The 24,649-nt window shown below is 40.1% G+C and overlaps 1 protein-coding gene across 5 annotated transcripts in view; it reads left to right on the top strand.

Annotated features, from left to right (window-relative positions):
- The first annotated feature begins 496 nt into the window (after nt 1–496).
- The window catches only part of baiap2a (BAR/IMD domain containing adaptor protein 2a), a 117,929-nt gene continuing 93,776 nt past the window's right edge, over nt 497–24,649 (top strand). For all 5 annotated transcript variants that reach the window (XM_088342584.1, XM_088342557.1, XM_088342575.1 and 2 more), the window contains exon 1: nt 497–685. In XM_088342584.1, coding sequence (XP_088198710.1) covers nt 614–685 — 72 coding nt within the window. In that variant the 5' untranslated portion in view covers nt 497–613. The remainder of the gene's footprint in view (nt 686–24,649) is intronic.

Raw genomic sequence — 24,649 nt, 5'->3', positions numbered from 1 at the left:
GCAGAGCAACGGAAAGACAAAAATAATAAACTGGCTGGCCAGCAAATACACGCTTTATTCTGGCGGAGGATGTTGCGTTTAAGGTGTGCGGGATAATATCCTTTTAAGCATGTTTCCTCACATGGCTGGCTTTTATATACAGTTGCATACTTGGCAATCTTAGCCGAACCCCCTTCGATCGTTATTAAAGATTGCAATGCTCTTACTGAGTGATAATTAACCTTAAAAACACAGTGCAGCAACTATTTATTCACAGCAAGACAGACGTTGTGGTGTAATATGATATAATCACTACCGTTTTTAATCACCCTGCCACAAGAAATTTTGGAGAGCAATATGGGATTTACGTTACAATATTCTAAATAGAATTAGATGGTGGACAAATAGTCTTGTTCGTCGTAGTTGTCCAATATGCAACGGTTATGAAAATGCGAAAACCGAGTGTTCCTGAAGGCATCGGCCGACTGTCAACGCACTGTTGAGAAAGAAGGTGAGCTCAGTTGCGGTAGGATTTCGGCTGCGACTCATTGCCACTCCACAAAATCCTCATTTTCTCCCCCTTTCCCTTCTAAAACAGTTTTCACACGGATACAAGTTTTGCGAAAGATCTTTTATGGTCCTGGTTGAAGATTGCACGATGTCTCGCACCGACGAGGTTCACCGAGTGACTGAAAATGTCTACAAGGTAAGGTGCCGCTTAATGAATAAAGTTTCGATTGACGACGGCCTACTGAAGTTAGTCGTCTGGATAGGTTTCTCGTTTTGACTCTAATGTTCGAAATGTAGTCTTGTGTGTTGTAAATGTTTGACTGCACGGCAATTGGTTAATTGATCGAGGTTTTCTTTCTCGCTCTCCATACGCGCACGCGCTGCGTGCACGATTCGTTTGATAATAAAGGCCTGTGTCCCAATCCACTAAGCTTGTTCCTCGACTGTCCACCAACATAGTGCAGAGTTGAGCCCCACTAAAACACCTTGGTTTAGAGATGTTCCTAAAGTTCAGAGGAAGCTTTGGCCTCTATGTTGCAACAAGTAAACAGACCCCTCACCCCCCCTCGGGCATTTGAACATGCAAACGTGTTCTGCGTACTATATCATCGAATCTTATTATTGCCTCATAGAAAGACATGTTTATTTGTATAGCCCCTAATCACAAAGACTCTCAAAGGGCTGCACAGACCACAGATTATTGCAAACCACAGACTATTATGACACCATCCCCTGATGTATAACCTACATGAGGGCAAAAAATACACCGATATTGTCAACATAAAATATAGGCCATTCATAGGCTATAGAATAAGTGCGTTTTGAGTTTGGATTTAAACATTTCCACTGGGGTTGCAGATCGAATCTCGGGGGGGGAAGAGCATTCCACAGCACAGGGCCCCGAATGGAGAATACTCTCGAACCTGCGGATCTCTTCTTGGCTCTTGGGATCACTAGTAGTCAAGTCAAGTCAAGTCATTTTTATTTGTATAGCCCTAAATCACGAAGAGTCTCAAAGGGCTTCACAGATGAACGCTCTCGAACCAGCATTTTCAGAGCGAAAGCTCGTATTGTATTCAAATGAATTGGTTATTTCAAATGCATTTTGTTTACTGTAGTAGTTTTTTTTTTATAGAGCATTGTCAAATCTTTTTATTTTTGGTCATGAGATCTGCAGTGGATCATCATACTTTGTGGCTGGTAACCAACTGACTGGTACCGGGCGAGTTTGGTACTGGGCTGCACCCCCCCAAAAAAAAAAACTAGTTGCATTGTTTTATAACTAGTGTTTGTTTTTTTGGCACTGCTACATTTCGGTCAGGACTCGAACCGGGGCTTTTGAAGTGGTTTAAAATTAAAATCGGTGTGGTTCGCACAGACTCAGTTGCCTGTCGGGCGGTGCACATTAGAAACCTGGATTCCTGTCCGCCAAAGATACACAGGGATCAGAATTTTCCGCGGATCCGCGGATTTCCGCTGTTTTTGAACCCCAAAGGCATTCCGACTTTTTCACTTTTTCTCTTGCGTAGCAAACAAATTCAAAATCCGACTGTCTCACTCTTTCCTTTATTCCTGGACGCTGGCTATTTCAGCTGAAAATGAAAATCTCCATTCTGATCCCTGGATACAGTGAAGGTTCAATCATACCAAACTTTTGTTCTAATAGGCATTCAGTGTGGAGAATGGTCAGCAATATAATCCTAGAAAAATTGTAAACAACAAAACTCGTCTTTGGAAAACCTTCTCGAGTTTGAGGATGTTTGGATCCCTGTCAATAACACAACAGAACGACTTAATACCAACAAGCTTTACCCTGAGTTGGTCCATTTGATGACTTTGTATTTTTAATTACCGTACTTTGCACTCAGATCGTTGTGATGTTTTGCATTAAACGTTCGGATAGTGATTATGGCCTCCTCACAGTTCAGAGGTTCCAGGCTTAATTGCAGCTAGTGTCCTCCTTGTGTGGAATTTGCATGCTCTCCCAGTGCCCTCGGGAACTCCGGTTTCCTCACACTTTCCCAAAACATGGCTCAAGCGGTTTGGAGATTGAATGCATGCGATTTTGGTGCCATGTTACGAGGACATCTAAATGTTCCACATGACAACACAGGGGATTTACGCTCATTTTTATTATTAATGTCGTCGTTATAATTTTAGCCAAAGCATACAAATAATCAATGCCGCCCCGCGTGAAACTGTTCTCAGACAATGAACCAGTCCGTGGTACAGAAAAGGTGGCGACCACTGATCATACTACTTTACATTGCCTTAAAGCGGCGGTCAGCTACCTGCAGCTTTAAAGCTGCAAGTGATTATTTCGTGCTACCCCAGTGGTTCTCTAGAGATTTTTTTAGAAGTGTTTGAATATGGAAAAGATGGGGTAAGGAAATATATTTAGTTTTGTGATTTGATGGTTTGCTTTAGAATAAGTATTAAATATTGAATGTCTCTCTTCTATGTTTGAAATAACCTTTTCTTTGAATTTAGAAATGGGTTTTTATGAGGCTCACCTAAAGCGAGATAGGATGATTGTCTTGCTGTTACGGGTAGCCCCCAAAAAACAAAATGAGAATAAAAATGGTTTGGTCATTTTAAGCCCCCGTAGTTGTGTTCTTGCTTGTGCTTTTTAGCACTTGTTCCCTGTTGCATTGGACAATACAGCGACATCTAGTGGTAAAGTATTACACAGTGTATTTTTAAGTGTGTCACTTAAATTGTCAGATTAATTTTAAAAATCTAAGCATGAGCACACAAAGTGGATTTGACCAACACTGATCTGATCAGCGGCTGGGTGGTTAGCGCGTAGCCCCACGGTGCAGAGATTCATGGTGCAAGTCCAGCTATCGCAGCCTCCCCGTGCCTGCATGGGTTTTCCTCCCACATTCCATGGTTAATTGGCCAGTCTAAATTGTCCCAAGGTGTGAATAAGTGAGTAAGTTGTCTGTCTCTGTGTGCCCTGCGACTGGCTGGCAACCAGTTCAGGGTGTCCCTTGCCCACTGCCCGAAGACAGCTGGGATGGGCTCCAGCACCCCGCGATGCTACTTAGGATTAGCGGTGCAGATAATGGATGGATGGATGATCTGATCAGAAAGCATTAAAACAAATGAGTTGGTATGTGCAGTTATTCCTTTTAAAAGTTTTTGGTTTTGTGCATAAATCCAGAATAGTACAGACAGGTTAGATGCTTTAGATGCCATTAATCTGAACATCAGTAAAATCGGCACATTATTAATGAGCGCAATATTATTCACAAGTTAATTTTTCAAATGAAAAAATTATAACTTTTATTAACTTAATCTGGAAATTTAACCTCATATAGAGCTTGACACAATAAAATTACAGTTGACGTCAACCCAACAGCATGCCGATGTCATGGGGAAAGCACTTCCCAATAAAACTTGAACACAAATTTAATCATGTTGCAGTCTAAGCACTGCACTCAGCTAGCAGGTGTGCAAGTATATATTTTTTGTGATCGGCATTCATTATTATGAAAATACAACTTTTTATTATGATCGAATAATTTAGATAGATATAAATGCTCTATTCAACTTTCAAATGCATTTTCTTCTCATAAGAAACAAAAATGGAACAAAAACAATTGTACAACATTTTTGGTGTACATGTTGAAATGCTTTACAAGTACTACTTGTAGCATTGCTCACTCTTCCACTATATGGCGGCAGGGAAATTTGCCAAGAAGTATTTTAGCTTGTAAATAAATCGTTTCAATAGCTATCTATATCAGTATCAGAAATTATTTTCCCCCCATTTTATTAACACTCCACTTATTGAAACATAAATATTTTGTTTGTTTGTTGTACATGATTCAATTGTTTGTTTGTTTGTACATGATTCAGATTGAATCGTTTCTTGTACATGATTCAATTGTTTGTTTGTTTGTACATGATTCAAATTGAATCGTTTCTCCGGCGCCGTCACGAATGGCAGCCACTCCAGCAGCTCCCGTGTTATTTTCGATTGTTCTCAGTTATTTTCGATTGTTCTCAGTTTAGGGATGCTGCTGGAAAAGTGAATTTCCCTTCGGGGATGAATAAAGTATCTATCTATCTATCTATCTATCTATCTATCTATCTATCTAATTTGGCGCGAACAAAAAGGAAAGTGGCATGTGTTTACTTCGCATGCGACTCACTGAGTGGTGGCAGGCAAGGTAAAATAGCTGGCACGGTTGAAGCTATTTATTTTGATTATTATATAGGATGCCAATGCAGTACTTTTAAAAAAATTAGTATCGATATATAGCTAAAAATAATAATTTGAACCCATGTCCAGTTGTGATTATTATTCAATTAATTGTATTCATTATTTTACTGTTATTTTTTTTATAAATTTTATATGCAGTCCATCTATCTATTTTCTTCCACTTGCCCGGGGTCAGGTCGCAGGGGCAGCAGCCTCAGCAGGGAAACCCAGACCTCCCTATGCCCAGCCAATTCATCCAGTCATTCCAACGGGATCCTCTGGCGTTCCTAGGCCAGCCTAACGACGTTGTCTCTCCAGCGTGTCCTGGGTCGTCCCCAGGGGCTCCTGCCCGTGAGACATGCCCGTAACACTTCCCGAGGGAGGCGTCCAGAAGGCATCCTTATAAGATGCCCAAGCCACCTCAATTGACTTCTCTCAATGGTGAGGAGCAGCTGCTCTACACCGAGTCCCTCCCGAATTACCGAGCTTCTCACCTTATCTCTAAGAAAAAGCTTAGCCTCCCTGCAGAGGAAACTCATTTCAGCCGCTTGTATCTGGTATCTTGTTCTTTTGGTCATGACCCATAGTTCATGATCATGTACAAATCTAATATACAGTGATATTTTTTACTTTCGTTCTTATATTTTGTTAGGGTATGTTTTGGGAGCTCTGAAATAGATTTATACAAATATTTATAATCTCAATCAGGAATATTGAATGAAAAATGAATTTAAGAACATGGTCACGGACCAAATTAAACTATAAATCTATCCATCCATCATCTGCACCGCTTATCCTCAGTAGGGTCGCGGGGGTTCTGGAGCCCATCCCAGCTATCTTTGGGCAGTGGGCAGGGGACACCCTGAACTGATTGCCACCCAGTCGCAGGGCACACGGACAGACAACTCACTCGCTCATTCACACCTAGGGACAATTTGGACCGGCCAATTATCCTAACATGCATGTTTTTGGAATGTGGGAGGAAACCGGCGTGCCCGGAGAAAACCCACGCAAGCACAGGGAGAACATGCAAACTCCCCACAGGAGGGTCGATCTCATGACCTCAGTACTGTGCCGCACACGCGCTAACCACTGCTCCGCCATGCTGGCTACAAATCTAGTTAATATATAATAATTTTACTAATTTAAAAGAATGAGTTCCCTGTGTCTCATCATGTTAAATTACTACCAAAGAATTATCTGAAGCATTTTGCAAGTCACCATTAAAATGTTTACAGCTTTTTTTTAATACATATGGACCAAAATCAGAGACCACTGTAGACGAGCAAGGCATTCGGTTGTCCTTCAGGGAGCAGACTTCTTTTGAGAAAAGAGGTCAGATGTGCCCAGAGTGATGGACGGGTGCCTTATTTCAGAGGCGTCGGGGGAAGTTTGGAGCCTATTTCTGTGCTCAGTTAAATGAACAGCCGAATGTAATAGCCTGCGTATGCCTAATGCCTTCATTCATCCTATGGCTTCGTTCGAGACTGCAGATTGGAGTTGAATGGTTGCAGACAGTGTGTTAAAGGCCCGTCTTGCAGAGGTAAGGCAACCCGTGTCATAGCATTTGACAGCTGTACAGACGTGGGAGCTTAACCAAGGGCATCCACTGCTATACTCATGACATAGTTATGCTGTAAAATCATTTTTTGGGGGTTTTCACAAAGACAAGTAACCAACTACTAGCCTCGTACTCTTAAAGCGGGTTGGACACATTTAAGCTCAATTTGATACTAAACCTACTTGATTAAACACTTTAGTCCCAAATGTGTACATTACAGCAGGGGTTCTCTGTATAAAGTCTGAAGTACAAGTTGTGCTTTTGGGCCATTAAGTGGTATTATAAATGTGCTTCTCATTTATTTTCTGTCATGCCCCCACCCCAACCCAAGATGAAGAAAAAATCTCGTGCACCAAACGCCCCCCCCTTTGTGTTTGTGTGTTTGGGAAATGTAAATCACAATTGTATTTGCATGCATTTCTGATTTGATGAGATTCAGAACAATTAAAGTAATAATTGAGGGCAAGCGACATGCTTTTCAACAATTGATTTCAGCAATGCATAATGAAACTTCTCAAGGCTTATTCTTGGGTGATACATTCTACCATTTATAAACAGTGTTCATCAAGTGACTCTACCTGTCCTTGGTGGTGTTCAATTCATTTAAATAAACAATAGTTGTTCACCAGAAGGACAATGCTGTGCTTCGGCTTGCCTACTGTAAATGTTTTTTTTATTTTTATTTTTTATTGGGATTGGTCATGAATACTTTGTTTTTATTATCACTCAGTGAGATCTCATTATCGTTCACCCAAAAGCGTCACAAAGATGTTGCAGACCCAGAATGAGAAACTAAGAAAAATGATACTCGTGTGGAATATTTATAAAAATAAAAATAGAGATTGGTAAGACCTACATGCAAAAACGTTGTTTAAAACTGTAAATGCTTTACAGTAATGAAGTTACCTAAATCCCAATATACCGCATGACTGATTTTGCTGTACTAGTTTTTTTTTGCTATGGACGCGGCCTGTAGACACGTGTGTGTTTTCAGGCAGCTGGCTTCAAGTTTGGCCGAACGTCTCCAAGAACACAAGCCTCTTAACTTGCCTTTGGCTGAAGTCTAAGCACCTGACCCAAGCAGATTAATCAGGACCAAGCAAAAGAATAAGATTTGTGGCTACATTACACACTCCATTAGCTCTTTGTTTAGGTGAGCCTGCTGCTTCGTCACAAGGCGCTGGTATTCCGACACACCCAGGCAGGTACAGGAATATTAAGGTGTGTCCCGTTCAGATTAGCCCTCAGGACAACACTCATTTTCCCCATGAAACCTCTCCCAGTGTCAACACTAGTGTGGTATGAAAAAAAAGAAAATACATGTTGGGCTCAAGCTAGTAATGATTAGAACCGGATACTCTTGATCTTTCATTAAATCTGCCCGCTGAAATGTTTTATAAAAGCCTCACTGGTCGGTCAGATCAGAGGCAACTGACATTTCAGCATGCTTAAATAAAATCTAGAAAATATAAAGTACATAATAATACTGCGGATACATCATTGTGGACATAATGACTCTTATATTGGACAATTAAGGTGCACCGTGTGGCTATTTTATGTGGAAAATGTGTAATGGATTAGGAAAGTGGCCATGCATACATGTTATCTTTTAGTTTTTTAACCTGTATAAACCTTTGCTAACCCAGGGGTCGGCAAACCAAAATTTGAAATTCGGCATAAAAGACCTAAAAACCTTAAACAAAAACATTAAGCGCCCAAAATAGACCTTTATTTAATAAAAAAAAAGGTTATTCTTGCGTCAAAGTGAGTCATTTATTATGAAATGATCTGCATTTATATGATCTGCATTTATATAGATCATAATATTTAATCTTCTAAATATTTTGAAGAATTGGAAAACATTAAAAATCCTTCGGATTCCATATGCCACCGTACTCTGATAGCGGCAACAAGCAGACAGACTGGTGGATCCCACATCTTTGCCTCATCACCTGCAACTGATTTTAATCAGGAACTTACTATTAAAGGACTGTATATACAGCAGAAGCTGTCTGATCGTAGTTTGCCCTTCATGTTCCTGATCTCCTGCCCAAGTATACTTGTCAATTTATTCTGGACTTCTTCAGTTTCGCTAGCTGTTAGTTTTCCAGAAAGTGTGATTTCTTACTTAATGTTCTTTTTTGTAACAATGGAGCGGGAAGAACTTAAAACATTTCAACTCTTGGAAACAGCACTACATATGCAAATCACAGTGTGTGTGTGTGGCCCACTGAAATTATGTTTTGGCATTTTAACACAGGATTTACAAGATTGAGACGAAACATTTGATCATTTGAATGTATATGAAATCAAAAAGCCATTTTCTGTGTATACAATTTGCATAATTAGAGAGGGTTAGCAAGCGTCCTAACAAATTCCAAGCAACCTCTATTAGGAAATGATTTGTGTGTTCCATAATGGACTCCCCTGTCAGTCCAACTCCACTCAGTGATTTGAGATGATGAGCAGGAGGACACATCGCACGGCTTTCTGGTAGCTCATGTCGGAGACAGAAACAGGTGGTCTCTTAGCAACAACGCACAATAATTCTTACGCGCCTTTGTGTGTTGCCAGCTTGTGCTCAGAAAGCAGCTCGAGCCCCCTATACTCCTCAAAGATATTATCATGTCACCTCTTAAAAAGAGTGCTCAGAGCTGCTCTAATTGGATTGTTGTTCACCCGTTTTATGTGTCCGCTGGTCCCAACATCCCTGCTGATTTGCCCTTTTAAGACTGGAACTCTGGTGTGTTCACAATAGTTTTCAATGTAGTTTTTTTTGTTAATGCATTTTGCCAAGTGTATCCACTTACAAAATCAATTTAAAGTTCTTATTGAGGGCTGCAACTAACGATTATTTCAATAATCGATCAATCTGCCGATTTATCTTTTTCGATTAATCAATAAATATGAAATAAAAAACGCATCAATTTACTCCATTCAAATATTGAAATTTTGTGGACAAATAAGACACTAGTGAACAAAATAATATTTGACAACATTAAACAATAAAACAAATCAGAGTTTGTCAAATAACAAACAAAATACATACAAAAGTATGGCACACACTTGCAAATACTGTATAGAATGTAGTTTTAATAAAGTGCAAAAAGAGGCATCTATGTTGTTTTAAGGGACATGGGATTTTGAAACAAGAAATAAATGCAAATGTGAAAACCCAGTAACTTGATTTTCAACATGAACAAGCAAAATGCAAGCACTATCACCCTTGCTGACTAAATCACTCACTCGTCCTTATTTGTAATCTTTGCATTGCAATGCAAAAATGTGAGCATGTCAATGAGGATGCTCTCAGTGATGACAGCTGCTTCTTGTGACGTGCATAATGTTGCTTTCTCATCATGAAGCTTGTCATTGTTTGCTGTTTTTTCAATAACATAAGAAATTATATTATGAATTATTGGAAAAAATTTTAAAAAGACACAATGATCACTCCGACTTTGCCGGAATAGTAAAACTTGATGCTTTATCTTAAACTAATTACCACCATTGTGTCCAAGTTGACCTTTTTTATAGCACAATTAAACACTGTTTCATATTATGAGTGTAATAAGGGTGGGTATTTAAAAGGCTCTGCTTCAGCCTACTACCTTTGAGCACATGTTTATGTTGATATATTATTGTTCAGCTGATTTTATTTTTAGGCCTTTGGTGCAAATAATCTGAGTTCATCAATTTTTTGTTGAAGAAATACCCCAAAACTGGTGCAAATCGGATGGCGCCTATTTAAGCACGATGAACCCAGCATTGGTTGAACATGGAATTGAGGAAAATGGGTCGTTCAAGACACTGCTCCGAAAAATTGAGTTTTTTGATTAAAAAGTTGATTGGATGGGGAAGACCTTATAAAGAGGTGCAAAAAAATTGTTGGCTGTACAGCTAAAATGATTATTAATGCCATAAATTAGCGCACAAGGAAGAAAATGAAAGTCAACGATTAAAATGGACTGTAAAAATAACCAGAATGGCAAATGCTCAACCAATGATCAGCTCCAGGACGATCAAACACAGCCCGCAGTTACCTCTAAGTGCTGTGACAGTAAGAAGTTGTCTGTGTAAAGCCAAGTGTTTTTCAGGAATTTCACGCTAAGTCCTTCTGTTAAAATAATAGGCATGTGCAAAAGAGGTTACAATTCGCCAAATAACACATTTACTGGCATAAATGAATAAAAATGGAGGAACATTTTGTGGAAGTAATATTGTACTCATTGGGTCTGGGGGCCGCAGACCTTGTAGCAGAAGACCCCCAAACTCTGAATTCAAACCTCAGTACACAATGAAGACGGTGAAGCATGGTGGTCCTTGGCATGTTTTTCATACTCTGGTGTTGGGCCCATTTATTGCATACGAGGGATCATGGATCGGTTTATGTACAGCGCATCCGGAAAGTATTCACAGCGCTTCACTTTTTCCACATTTTGTTATGTTACAGCCTCATTCCAAATTGTATTAATTTAATATCTTATCTCAAAATTCTACACAAAATACTCCATTATGACAATGTGAAAAAGTTTATTTTTTACTTTTTTTGAATTTATTAAAAATAGAAAACTAAGAAATCACATTTACATAAGTATTCACAGCCTTTGCTTAATACTTTGTTGATCCACCTTTGGCAGCAAATACAGCCTCAAGTCTTTTTGAATATGATCCCACAAGTTTAGGACACCTATCTTTAGGCAGTTTTGCCCATTCTTCTTTGCAATAAGTCTCAAGCTCAATCAGGTTGGATGGGAGACGTTTATCCACAGCCATTTTAAGATATCTCCAGAGATTTTCGATCGGATTCAAGTCTGGACTCTGGCTGGGCCACTCCAGGACATTCTCGGAGTGGTTCTGAAGCAAATCCTTTGAAATCTTGGCTGTGTGCTTTGGGTCGTTGTCCTGCTGAAAAATGAACCTCTGCCCCAGCCTGAGGTCAAGAGCGCTCTGGAGCAGGTTTTCATCCAGGATATCTCTATATATTGCTGCATTAATTTTTCCTTCTATCCTGACTAGCCTGCCAGTTCCTGCTGCTGAAAAACATCCCCACAGCATGATGCTGCCACCACCATGCTTCACTGTAGGGATGGTATTGGCCTGGTGATGAGCGGTGCCTGGTTTCCTCCAAACATGGCGCCTGGCATTCACACCAAAGAGTTCAATCATCAGACCAGGGAATTTTGTTTCTCATGGTCTGAGAGTCATTCAGGTGCTTTTTGGCATATTCCAGACGGGCCTCCATGTTCCTTTTACTAAGGAGTGGCTTTCGTCTGGCCACTCTACCATACAGGCCTGATTGGTGGATTGCTGCAGAGAGGGTTGTCCTTCTGGAAGGCTCTCCTCTCTCCACAGAGGAACGCTGGAGCTCTGAAAGAGTGACCATCGGGTTCTTGGTCACCTCCCTGACTAAGGCCCCTCTTTCCCGATCGCTCAGTTTAGAAGGCCGGCCAGCTCTAGGAAGAGTCCTGGTGGTTCCAAATGTCTTCCATTTACGGATAATGGAGGCCACTGTGCTCATTAGGACCTTCAAAGCAGCAGACATTTTTCTGTAACCTTCCCCAGATTTGTGCCTCAAGACAATCCTGTCTCGCAGTTCTTTTTAGTTCATGCTTGGTGTTTGTGCTCTGACATGCACACTCAACTGTGGGACCTTATATAGACAGGTGTGTGCCTTTCCAAATCATGTCCAATCAACTGAATTTACTGCAGGTGGACTCAAATTAAGCTGTAGAAAGATCTCAAGGATGATCGGTGGAAAAAAGATGCACCTGAGCTCAATTTTGAGCTTCATGGCAAAGGCTGTGAATATTTATGTAAATGTGATTTCTTAGTTTTCTATTTTTAATAAATTCTAAAAAAGTAAAAAAAAAAAACTTTTTCACATTGTCATAATGGAGTATTTTGTGTAGAATTTTAAGATAAGAGATTAAATTAATACAATTTGGAATGAGGCTGTAACATAACAAAATGTGGAAAAAGTGAAGCGCTGTGAATACTTTCCGGATGCACTGTATATCACGGTAATTGAAGAGGTAAGGTTGCCTCATGCTGAAGAGGATATGCCCTTGAATAGGTATTTCAACAAGACAACAACCCCAAACACACCAGTATACGAGCAAAGTCTTGGTTCCAAACCAAAAGAAATACTTTTATGGAGTGGCCAGCCCCATCCCCTGATCTCAATGTAACCGAGAACTTGTGGGGTGTCATCAAAAATACTGTTTGTGAAGAAAAAACACCAAATGATTTGTGGTATGTTGTTAAGCAATCATGGAGTGAAATAACAACTGAATAGTGCCACCAGTTGATTGACTATGCCACACAGATGAGAGGCGGTTATAAAAAACTGTGTCATGCAATAAATATTAGGATTGCTAAATCCTACATTTTTGGGGCGGAATACAAAATAGTTTTGCGTTTGTACAGTCAACAGCAGACACTGCTATTTTTTTGTACACACCCCTTTGAACTATTTGCCCAATTGCTATGCCTTCGAAGCTTGCTTATTATGAATGCTGGGTCTTGTTTGTTTTCTGAGGATCTACTCTCCCTACTGGTAACTTGTTTGTCATGTAACAATAAAAAATATACTAAAACCACAGCACTGTACATCGATACTCCAGTTAGAAGTGAACAGTCTTATCTCGGGAAAAATAACAAAGTGGAATAACATGTTGTTCCCATCAGATTTTATTGTTAGGGTTTTTCTGTACCGACCTGCTGTGTGTAGCACCCAACTGCTCGTAGTTTGGGGATGCAAGAAGTATAATGATAAACCTTTAAAGGGACAATGTGTATTATTTAAGAGCTCTTAGTGTGAAAAACTTTGTTCATTAAGAAAAAAAAAATATATATTGTTTAAATAAGTGGCTGCCATACTGGATGTGTGTTTACCTCATTATTACTGTGATTGGCATTCAAAATGACAAAAACCCATACGCGCTAGAGAAAAATGTGGGGTGTAGGGGTTTGGGTTCAAACAAGGCAATGTCTGGGACTCGTTTCACCCAAAGAACAGCACACTTGCAAGGCACTTTTGCTTGCCTAGACCCATCCTTAGAGCTCGTATCGCGTTAATTTTGAGCCTATTGGAGCATGTTGGTTTAAGATCAGGCAATGGTGTAATTGTAATCCTGTGAAGTCCTTTTGAGACATTTTTGTGATTAAGGGCTATATAAGTAAATGTGACTTGACTCGACTATCTCTGCCCTTCACTCATCGGATAAGGGTGCACTCTTTTCCGCCAGGATTTCAGGGGCACTGCACTTTGTTTGTAGCTCATTACGTCTGGGAAACAGCGCAATATTTTTGCCTAGGGTTTATGGCACATGCCTTCTACCTCCGAAGGGCAATTGGCAAGTGAGGTTCTCGCTCTGGCCTCCACTCAAACGGTATCAGTACTTGGTAATAAACAGTAAAGTCACATAAAAATGCCTTACACATTATTCTTTAATTTAAACACCCAACGGAATTTGTGTAGACCCTTGACAACATCAATACGGGCTTGTAACCCATCCAACAAGGCCTACTGTTCAAATTTGGGGATGCACGTGACGTCACGTGAAAACTTCATTTTCAGAACTTGTCTACTGGCTACCCAGCTATTGTTATGGGGCTACATGATGCCTGCAGGCATCACAGTGGCGACTCCACCTTTAAGCCACCCAAAGCCTCCAAAGAGTATGATTTCCCTTGGACTCTTGTCAAGTCACATTTATTTATATAGCCCTTAATCACAAAAATGTCTCAAAGGACTGCACAGGATTACAATTGCACAATTACCTGATCTTAAACCAGACTCCGACACTCATCATCACTTTTTGTTGTTGTTGTCTTTTTTAAATATTACGCAACATTACCCATGGCGCCTAATGAAGTTGAAAACCTCAAATAAGTGTTTTCCTGCCCAAGCGAAGAGTTGGGGCAAGTTGGTGCCGCTGTTGGCATATTGGGCTGCTTCTTTAAACGACTGCTGCGTGCACCGCAGGAACTTGTCTTTAACGCCTTGCCAAAGAGCACATTTGTCCCTTAAACCCAGTGAGGAGGACTGCTGCTCCACACGCCCACCTCTTCTGCATGGCCGGGGGCGGACGCTTGACAGACTGACTTCCCCCCCCCCCCCCTTCCTTTTTTTTAAAACTATCTCTGCTTGTTCAAGGACAGATGCCACACTTGTGTATACACTGACTGCGGCGGCGTTGCCACGTTTCTTTTTATGCTTGATGGCTTAAAAAGTCCACTGCTTCTTATAGACTGTGTGGGGGCGGCCAAGAAAAAGAGTCACTGGAAGAGAGTAAGTGAGGGAGGGCGTTGATGGAGAAAACTCTGCATCCGTGCTGAAATACTCTGTAATTACAGTGTCTAGGCTGTAATTACGCCAGGGCAGATCTTCAGCCGGGCTTTGCCAGCGGAAGGCAGCTTTACATTTCTGCGGTGCGCTGTTACTATATTTCGCCGCCAGTAGTCTCCATTCATAATCTTGCACTTTTCTGTGGTTTCGGTTGCCATTGTAAACGCCCTTAGTGCAAGTGGTGCTTTGCCACCATCTGGGTTGATTCCCAGTGCCAAGAGAGTTGGTTTTAAGTGTGTTAAGGCACTCCCTTAGACTTTGTTTGTGAAATGGGTGTACAAAAGGCACACAAGGGAGGTACGAGGGATATTAAAATACCATATTTTGCACATACAAGGCACATCAAATTCAAATGAAATTAAAACTACAGTAAAGGTTAGGTTAGTATAGAAATTAAAACAAGTAACAAATTTGTGATTATCTCACTGATCACAATTGCATAACATTGGATGAAACGGGAATCGAACCGCAGTGAGTGCGCCGACTCCCATCCACTATTCCACTAGGAATTCACACGACTTGTGCAAAGGCTTTTACTTTTATCACATCATCACACTATGTTTGTTCTTGGTACCAAATTTTAATGTTATGGTTTGGCTGAGTCGCATCAATATTGTCAATAACCATTCCCTGTGTTACAGAAAAGGTTGGGGACCACTTAAATACAATTTTGTATCACCTACTCGCAAAGTCATTATGAAGCGAACAAGATTCTGAACTGGATAAAGTTAAAGGCATTGTGGAAAGTAATGCGTTGGTTCAGAATAATAAGGTACATGCTCATATTTCAGGGCAATTTGGATTTTTTGGGTCCGCCTTATGTTACAGAAAATTCAGTAATAGAAAAAGCAACCATCTAAGTGTCCTTATAACAATGTCATGCCACATATCCAAGTCAAGTCAAGTCAAGTCATTTTTATTTGTATAGCCCTTAATCACAATAAGTCTCTAAGGGCTTCACAGATTAGTACACTATGTTACACAGACTATTTTTCAGCCGACAAGAAGAGTAGGTTATTATTCATATGCAATGGAGTAGAAGTGAGTTTTAAGTTTAGATTTAAACATAGGAATGCTTAGACCTTTTGAATTCAAGATATGAAAACTATTTCAAAATGTCTATCAGAGAAACATCATGATCAGTCTTAAACCAGATACCGGAAACCTATAAAGCCAACGTAACTAACCATTTACTAAAGGAGTTAAATGTCCGCAAAAATGCCTTCATTACATCCAGGACAATCCAGAGAATTTTACAGTGCAAAATACTTAATCCAAAACACACAATAACGCCGACAGATGCCTTAGATGTATTTCTGGGTCGTTGAACGGTTGCATGACGTCTGTTTCGCTCCATAACTCCCCTTTAACAACAGACAACTAAAATAAAATGGTACTTACCTCTGACCTTTTGATGGAGACCTCTCTCTGCTAATAACAGGTTTTTTGGTAGTGTAAACTGGTCGCCTCCAAATGGCCACTTTTGAAACGCCTAGACCTACCCTTAGAAAAATATATAAACCCAATTTAGTTTTTCTGATTATGATTGAATTTGACTAGGTACCAGGTAAGGTTTAAAGCTATTATCTGACCTATTTTCCAGCTAAGATGCCCATGCTACACTCATCTGCAGGCATTTGATTGGAAAAAAAAGATGAAGCAAAAATTAAAAAAGATATATTTCTGGAAGAAAGGAAACCTTTATTCAGCCAGTGTAAACCACAAACATGATATATACAAGAAATCATTTGACACGTGAACACTCAATAATGATAAATGAATGTAAAAGAATAGAGTACCGTATTTTCCGCACTATAAGGCGCACCTAAAAGTCTTGTTTTTTTTCAAAAGCTGACCATGCGCCTTATAACACAGTGCGCCTTATATATGGCTCAATATTAAATTCGCAAGGTCTCGCAACTACGAGAAACAGCCGCCGACTCCATTTTTCGCGCTGTGCATACTGGGAAATATTAAACGATTGGTAGTTGCCGGGGCTCGTGTTGTATTTGTTTACTAAGTGGCAAAATGGCTACCCCATTAAACTGCTTAATTCATATTCAACAAATACAGTATTTGTCTGAATCCAGGGTTATGACTGGTGAAGATGTAAAGCACAATTTACCTTAAACAAACGCAGAATTATTCAGAATGTCACGTTTGAGAGAGAGAGAGAGCGAGAGAGAGAGAGAGAGAGCGATATTCTCTTTCATACGTGCATTTGTATAAGAAAATGGCTCCTGTTAAGAGACACGCGTACAACGCCGAGTTTAAACTCAAAGCGATCAGTCACGCAGCACAACACGGCAATAGAGCGGCAGCGAGAGAGTTAAACTTAAATGAATCGATGGTACGGAAGTGGAGAAAGGATGAAGATAAGCTCCGCCAAGTAAGGAAAACTCAACAAAGTTTCCGTGGCAATAAAGCAAGATGGCCAGAGTTAGAGGAGACACTTGAACAGTGGGTTGTTCAACAAAGAGCGGCAAGCAGAAGTGTCAGTACGATAACTATACGTATGAAGGCAACAGCGCTGGCACAAAAACACCGGACGTGTTGGATGGCCCATTCACTGAGATATGGTCAATTCGAACACAGCAGAAGAAGAATTCGAGGGATTCGTCGATGAGGAGCTTATAGAGTGATCTTTGTTTTTCTTTTGTGTGTTTACGTTTTACATTTTACAGTTATTATGTTATTGCTTTGCACTCGTTGTTTTTGCACATTACGAGTGTCACTTTATTGCGATTGCACTAACGTTTCATTTAAAATAACAGTATCAGACGTTTTTTTCTTTGCGTGTTGACTAAATGGACAAAAAATAAAATGATATGTCGATGTTGTTCAAAGATGTCAAAGATGTGTCACGAAAATGCTTTACCTCAGAGAAAATAATAAAACGGCTGTTTATTTATTTTGGGAGTGAATGGAGTTGTGGAAAGCTTGTTTGTTAATAAAGTTTGACCTTTTTGAATATTTTGTTGACATTCCCTTGAGCGTGGCAACATCTAGAGGTTGCATAAAGTAACTACATTCTCTACTGTAGTCAAGTCGTCACATTTATTTACCGTAAATAGCCCTTAATCCCAAAAATGTCTCGAAGGACTGCACAGGATTACAATTACAAAATTGCACAATTACCTGATCTTAAACCAGCATGCACTTATAGCGCCTTATAATGGGGTGCGTCTTATGTATGGCATAAGTTTTAAAATATATCATTCATTGAAGGTGCGCCTTATAACATGGTGCGCCATATAGTGCGGAAAATACGGTAATAAAGATATTGTAGTGTATAATAGAAGGTAATTATATAGAATAGTTTAAAAAGAAAGAATATGTAATTAACAAGACTAGAGTAGAATAGGTCGTAAGAACGTCGTTGGCATAATAATACTATGCATAATAACCTAATCATTTCTCGTTGAACATGCGAATAGCGGAAGGGTAAAAACTCTCTTTAAGACGTGTAGTCTTGGCCTAATGGAGCGAAAACGGCGACCTGTGAGCAGGGTGACTGGGATCGTCCATAATTTTTAGTGTCCGTTTTCTCGTTGGTTCGATGTAGATACTATGCAGGGACGGGAGGCCAGTACCTATTGTTTCCTCTGCCGTCTTCTGTGTTCCAATTTAGATTACGCAATTTTAGTATCACTTGCATTGTTTGTTTCCGTTTGGGACAAAAGTTGAGTATCTTTTTAGAAAAATCAAAACTTTCAATTTTCTCCAAACGGTTCAAGAACAGCATTCAATTTACTTTGGGTATGTCTTGGATTAGGATTTCAGGCAAATTTTACGGGAACGTTAAAGGGATAATATGGACCAAAAGATATTTGGGTCATTACCAGCATTACATTACAGCATTAAAGCAGCATATAAAAGTTGTATACACCTCTTGCACACGTTACCTCACCTTTATTGGTTGGTGCTATTATAACCTGCTTCTGACAGGCTGGCGCTGTTACACTACGACACTTGACAATTCTTGTTGGCCAAACACCTCATCACTCAAATAACCAACTGGACCTATGAATCCTTGAAAAAACCTGCAGTGTTTGCGGTTACACGGTGGCACTACGTCGCATGGCGAAATCGATTATATTTTGGTTGTGCCGCCCTAGTGTAAAGGAGTGATATCTATCCTTCATGTATTCGTGAGCGAGTTCTTAGTCTGTAATTTAGTTGGCATTCCTTCCGTGTTTTTTCGTAACTCCAGTGCGATGCATCAACAATTTATTAAAAGGCAACTTTTGAAGTCTTCTTGCAAAAGTGTGAATCAGTTTAAGTCAGTTTTTGCAGTCAAATTATATTTAAATCTTGCCTGTCACTTTTTAGTGGTCTGTTTGTTTTGCTGGTGGTCCGAAGTGAGCGAGCAAGTGTAGCGCAAGAACCAATGCTGACAAATAAGTCTGCCTGGGTTGCTGTGGTAACCAGCCCCAATTGATGCTTTTGCTGTGTGGTTGCAGCCTGCATGAGGATGCGCTCAAGCAACTGAGAGTGCTCGGTGTCTCTCGTTTACACCTTACGATGGTAAAGAAAGCAAATGTAGTACCAGGAAACTAAGACAAAAGTTGTAAAACATTCACCACCATAAAACAATTTGTTTTGGGTTGCCAGCTTTTGTAAAAGCAATAAAGAACACACCATCTTAGAGTGCCGAATGTATTAATTTATTTTTGAATTATTCAACTTATTAAGTCAAATATGACAGACATTCATATATTTGAATGAAAGGGTCATATGGTGCCATTAAATGGCCGTTTAATCATATTGTCAAGAAATTATCTGCCATTATTGAAATACAATATTACTGAAAATATTTGGATCGGGTTTGAAAGCCTCACTGTTTTTGCAGAGGGAATGGTATTGTATTTACTTTTATCTGTACCTGTTGTTTGTATGAATGCCAAGAGTTGCGTATCCCAACTAGAGGCAAGATCGGGCCTTAAAATATCTGACCCGGGCCCTGCAGGTATTAATACCTGACCCAGCCCAGTCCCAAACAATTACCTTGATTTGAGAAACCGAGCCCGTAGCCAACCCAACTTTTCACAAGAAACGAAGAACGAATAGTGGGTAGATTATTTAAAGAAAAAAGTTGGCAAGTGAGAAGTCTGGCCCGAACATGAACATAATGACTGACATTTTAGGCTCGGTCTTAAGATCTTACATCTAATTCAAAGTATTATTTTATCTCATGCTGTAAGCCACAGCCCCATCACCTAATAAAGTGAACGGGTTCTGTAGAGTCAATCATGTGGTTAAAATGCTTTAACGTCGTTGGTCATAGATGAGGGTGCTTCTTGGAACGTCACTTTAAGTTATTATGTAAAGAGCATTACACATTACAAATTATATTTTTATTTTGCAGATTTTTCTTTTTGACAGAACAAAAGTGAGTTCTGACAACACTGTACGGAATGATTCCTTTTTTTAAAGAACAGTTTGCAACACTTGTTAACTGACTTTATTTTCATATCACTGAAGCCATTGCCTAAAGTGCATAATACCTTTTTGTTCTTGGACATAGTTGGATCAAAGCAATTTAGAGACTTTATTTAAGGACAGATGACAAATGTTTGAAATTGTGAGTTATTTTGTTTTTTTTTTTTAGGTGCCTTAAACAAAACATTTTCCCCATTTTGAAACAGATGTAATCAGTTGGAAGAATAACAATGAGCCACGCTGGCTGCCTCCAGTCCAAACAAATGTGCCATTAACGTATTAAAAGCGCACTTGTTGAGTCTGAAGTGATGTCTTCCGTCCACTTAACCATACCATAAAGCAGAGAAGCGGAGCCACGCACTTTAAAACGTGCATGTTGTTCAGTCATGAAGAACATTATCTCTCCCACTCGTTGTCTATTTTTAATTACACTTTGGGGTTGCCATAAGAGTAAAAAATTTATGTCGAAGAGAGTATCATGAATGAGAATAGACCTTCTAAAATTGCATCTTTGAAAGGTAAAAATGAAATTCTTCTAATTTGAGCTTTTACTATTCTTCAATTCAGTTGTTTAGCCCTACCACCAAACCGTTACAAATATAAATATTTCCCAACGAGCTAGTTACCTGGTGCTTTTTAATCCATCTTCTTTATCAGCGGTGAGTCAACCTTGCTGCCATGTTTATATTAACTTCCACACACCATGCTTGAAGCGAATCGTGTTCCTGTCTCACTTCAACTTGAGTGGGGTGTTGTTTTTTCCCCACACCCTGCTGTTTTTGTTCTTTAGGAATATTTTGCCGGGGTCATCTGCGTAATTGGACACACGCTAGTAATTAATGGACTATTTAACGACTTGTTTTAATAACGGAGGAGATCTCTGTGGCAAAAAGCGCTTTGTAGGCAAACCCACTGAGAGGTAATTGCTTGATTACGCTCGTGCGCTCATATCCTTCGAATGCTTTAGTCATCACTTTACTAAAAAAAATATTTTTTTCTTTATGATGTAGCACCTTTAGTAAAAATTACCACAGAAACCGAGTCAAAACAGGTATACGAGGGCAAAAAGTAAAATATTTATAGTTTAAATGGGTGAATGAAATCCATGAAAAGCTTGAATTTTCATGTGCTTTTAAGAATTTAAAAGTACCCGAATTTTGGGTGAAGTTCTTGTAAATGCCTGAAATTGCTGCTGCTTAAAAATCACACCGATACTGCTTATTAACTGCACCTGGCGAACATTCTGAAAAGAAAACGACTTTGATCAAAATAATTTCCAAAATGTTCAAAAGTGATTCCTATTCAAGGTGCAAATGCCTTGTGCTTTACTGTTCTATAACATACACCCAAAATTTAACTACAAAGTCATTTTAGTAACGCTGGCTCATGGGGAATGCTGAGGGTGCATTCATCGGCAAAACGAAGCACAGTAATGCGTACCAGCTATGAAGAACCGGTAAGCATTTAGACTTTATATTTATATGGGCACTGGTGTATGGGAATAATCCATTTACAGTATAGTGGTAGAGATCGTGTGGACTGTAGTCTGGCAGACTGGAGAATTTGTTTGGATGTGTAAATATGTCAGGATAAAAACTGTATCGCTCTGTACCTAGCATCGCTAATGCTATCCAGTGTCCTTTCCGACAAGGTGAGCCACCTCATCCAACAGCTCCCCAATATTTATTTGACTTGTCAGTACCAATGGTGTCGAATAGTATAAATGTTTTTGTTCTTGTTGTCGGCCTTGTTTACTATGGGTTACTACCTTCCCTCATGGTTTCGTCATGTAGTTATATCACGTTTGCAAAAGGTGTAATAAGCGGCGCACGTTTCTGGCTAAGTTGGGGTTTTTGCGCCTTATAGTTCGGAAAATACAGTCATTTGTTTTCCTGATGCTAGCTTTACAGTATTTGCTAAGGTACACTATTTTGCCAAATATATGGCTGGCTTAAGTTTGATAGCTGGCGTTATGTGGTTAGGTTTAAGATTTAATTCCTGTTAACAAATTCCCTGTGTGGAATTGGTATGTTCTAGCTGTGCCCGAAAGGGTTTTCTCTGGACACCCCGGTTTCACCCAACAATCCCCAAACATGCATGGCAGTTTGATTGGTGACTCCAAATTGTCCCAAAGTATGGGTGTGTCCGTGAGTGCTTGTATGTCTTTTTGTGCCCTTTGATTGGCTAGCAACCAGTCCAAAATGTTCCCTGCCTACTACCCTAGTGAAGATAACATGTCTGGAAAATTAATGAATGAATCACTAAATATGCAATGTTGAAAAATAATGAAATCTCACAACTGTAGAACTAAGATTTTAATATTCTGTCGACTTCAAAGCCAGTAAAAGATGTATGCTTTGATCAAATTTTGGAGGGGTACCTGATGTGGGTGTGAGGTGTTGACATGGCCACAAAAAAGGGGCGAGAAGGAACAGATGAGGGCACACGGTTGTGTGATGGGGCGCGAAGATTGCCACCAGTTGCTGTCAGCTGGTGCTTGCACCCCACTTTGCATGTCATTAGCATGTTTGTGCATGTCTGTGAGTAACACAGAAGCATTCGAAAGCAGGTCATCTCTTGTTATTGAGCGTGGGGAGGACCTTATTTCAGTTACAGCAGACACAGGTACGCGTTGAGTGTTTGAGGAGGTTCATATTTCTGATTATGTTGTAAAAAATACTCATGTGCAGCCTGCTAAAATAAATCTTGACACTACTAATTGTCTGTTTTTTGTGCTCAAAATCAATTGGTTCAGCTCCCCTGCAGTGCATGATTTGGCTCATGAAACTGGTTTGACATGAGATGTGGAGTCTTGATAAGGGAAGTCCAAGCCGTTTCAAATGTCATTGTTGCCAAGGAACTACAGTGCATCCTCACTTTATGTGGTTATATTTTCCAAGTCTGATTGCAAGAATTGTATTCCTGCAAAGTAATGGTAAACCTTTTTAGTTAGATATTTCTGTAATTGGGCAGCAGGGAGGCACAGTGGTTAGCGCGTGTGCGGCACAGTTCTAAGGTCTCGGAAACCTCCTGTGTGGTTTCAAATCCGGCTACCGGACTTCCTGTGCCGAGTTTGTATGTTCTCCTCGTGCTTGCGTGGGTTTCCTCCGGGCACTCCGGTTTTGTCCCACATTCCAAAGACATGCATTTCAGGTGGATTGGCTGGTCCAAATTGTCCCTAGGTCTGAATGAGAGAGCGAGTTATCTGTCCCTGTGTGCCCTGCGATTGGCTGGCAACCAGTTCAGGGTGTCCCCTGCCCACTGCCCGATGATTGCTGGGATGGGCTCCAGCACCCCCGCGACCCTACTTGAGGATAAGCGGTGCAGCTAATGAGATGAGATTTCTGTTATTTTGTTCTAGGAGTTTTTGCTTTGTCCATCCTCAACGTTCACTGGCGACAGTAATCGTTTTTAAGACCACTCTAACTCCTCAACTGATCTTGAAGCGGAGGGGCTGCGCTTTCCATCAATACCTCACACATTATGATCACTGCCAGTTTTTCTTACTCATAAATACATGAGAGGAGCTGCAGGACGCATGAAACAAATTTTGATAGCAGGGAATTAGAAGTTTCAGTCAGCAACACATAATTACAAGTAATCACTACAATTCTTAAGGGATCACGCATCAAAACACTTAACAAACAGAAGCAGAAGGTGGCTATGCCCACACATCTATAGTATTGGCTTTCAAATAGACCACGTTAATCAGAACCAGTCTCAAATTGTCAAAAAGGAAAATCTACAATGACTCAATGTCAATGTGAATAAGAAACACTGTGTATCGTAAGTCACACGAAGCGTTCAGGTCCAGTCCCATTAAATGAGTTCTTAGGTGCCAACTTTTATATACTATTTTCAATGCGAAACCTTTGGAGGGGCATCAATAGCATGTGTGTTTGGAGCCATGATGATACCTAGCGACTTCGGCTTCCATCACCGCCTCACCAGTAATTTCATTCTGCACAGTGCATCACTGGTCTCTCTTCTTTCAGTGGCCCCATTTCCCAATTAGGCACCGCAATTAGACGAACAATGTAGCACAAGAGGACTGGGATGACAAATTTAGCCTGGATGACGGAAGAAACTACCTCCTGTTTCCCCTCTGGCGTCGTCTCATGTCCTTCGAAAATGCACTGTAATGCGTATTTAGCTTGTGTGAGTTTTCAGTGTTGGGTGGGTCAGAACGAAGGTGTGAGTGTGCAAGAGTCCCTGTAAACGTAAAAGTGTGTTATAGTATATACACATGTGCATTATTTAGTTCAAGACAAGTAGCCTGCCAGCTACCTTTTGCCTTCTTCGATGGGATTGTGTGCCGTAATGATGCAGTGTTATGCAATCCTCCCACTGCTTTAAAACAGCACCACTTGTTATTAGGAAAGGTTTGTATGTGTGTGGGAGTGTGCACGACTACACTATCACACGCACACTCAGGACACACACAATCACTTTGCATTTAGAATGAAGCAAAGCACAGTAACACACTAGCGTATGCTTTGCTTTCTGAGAACAGCGTTTACATGGTAAATGCTAGTTTAGACACTACTGTTATAATGTTAGCTTGGTGATTGCCAACTATCATTTTGCTTATCCAAAA

Source organism: Urocampus carinirostris, chromosome 1, assembly GCF_059441175.1.
Source record: "Urocampus carinirostris isolate Australia breed hairy pipefish chromosome 1, RoL_Ucar_1.0, whole genome shotgun sequence".
Taxonomy (NCBI): Eukaryota; Metazoa; Chordata; class Actinopteri; order Syngnathiformes; family Syngnathidae; genus Urocampus; species Urocampus carinirostris.
Note: the sequence above shows the minus strand (reverse complement) of the source record. Positions and strands in the feature narration are given on the sequence as shown.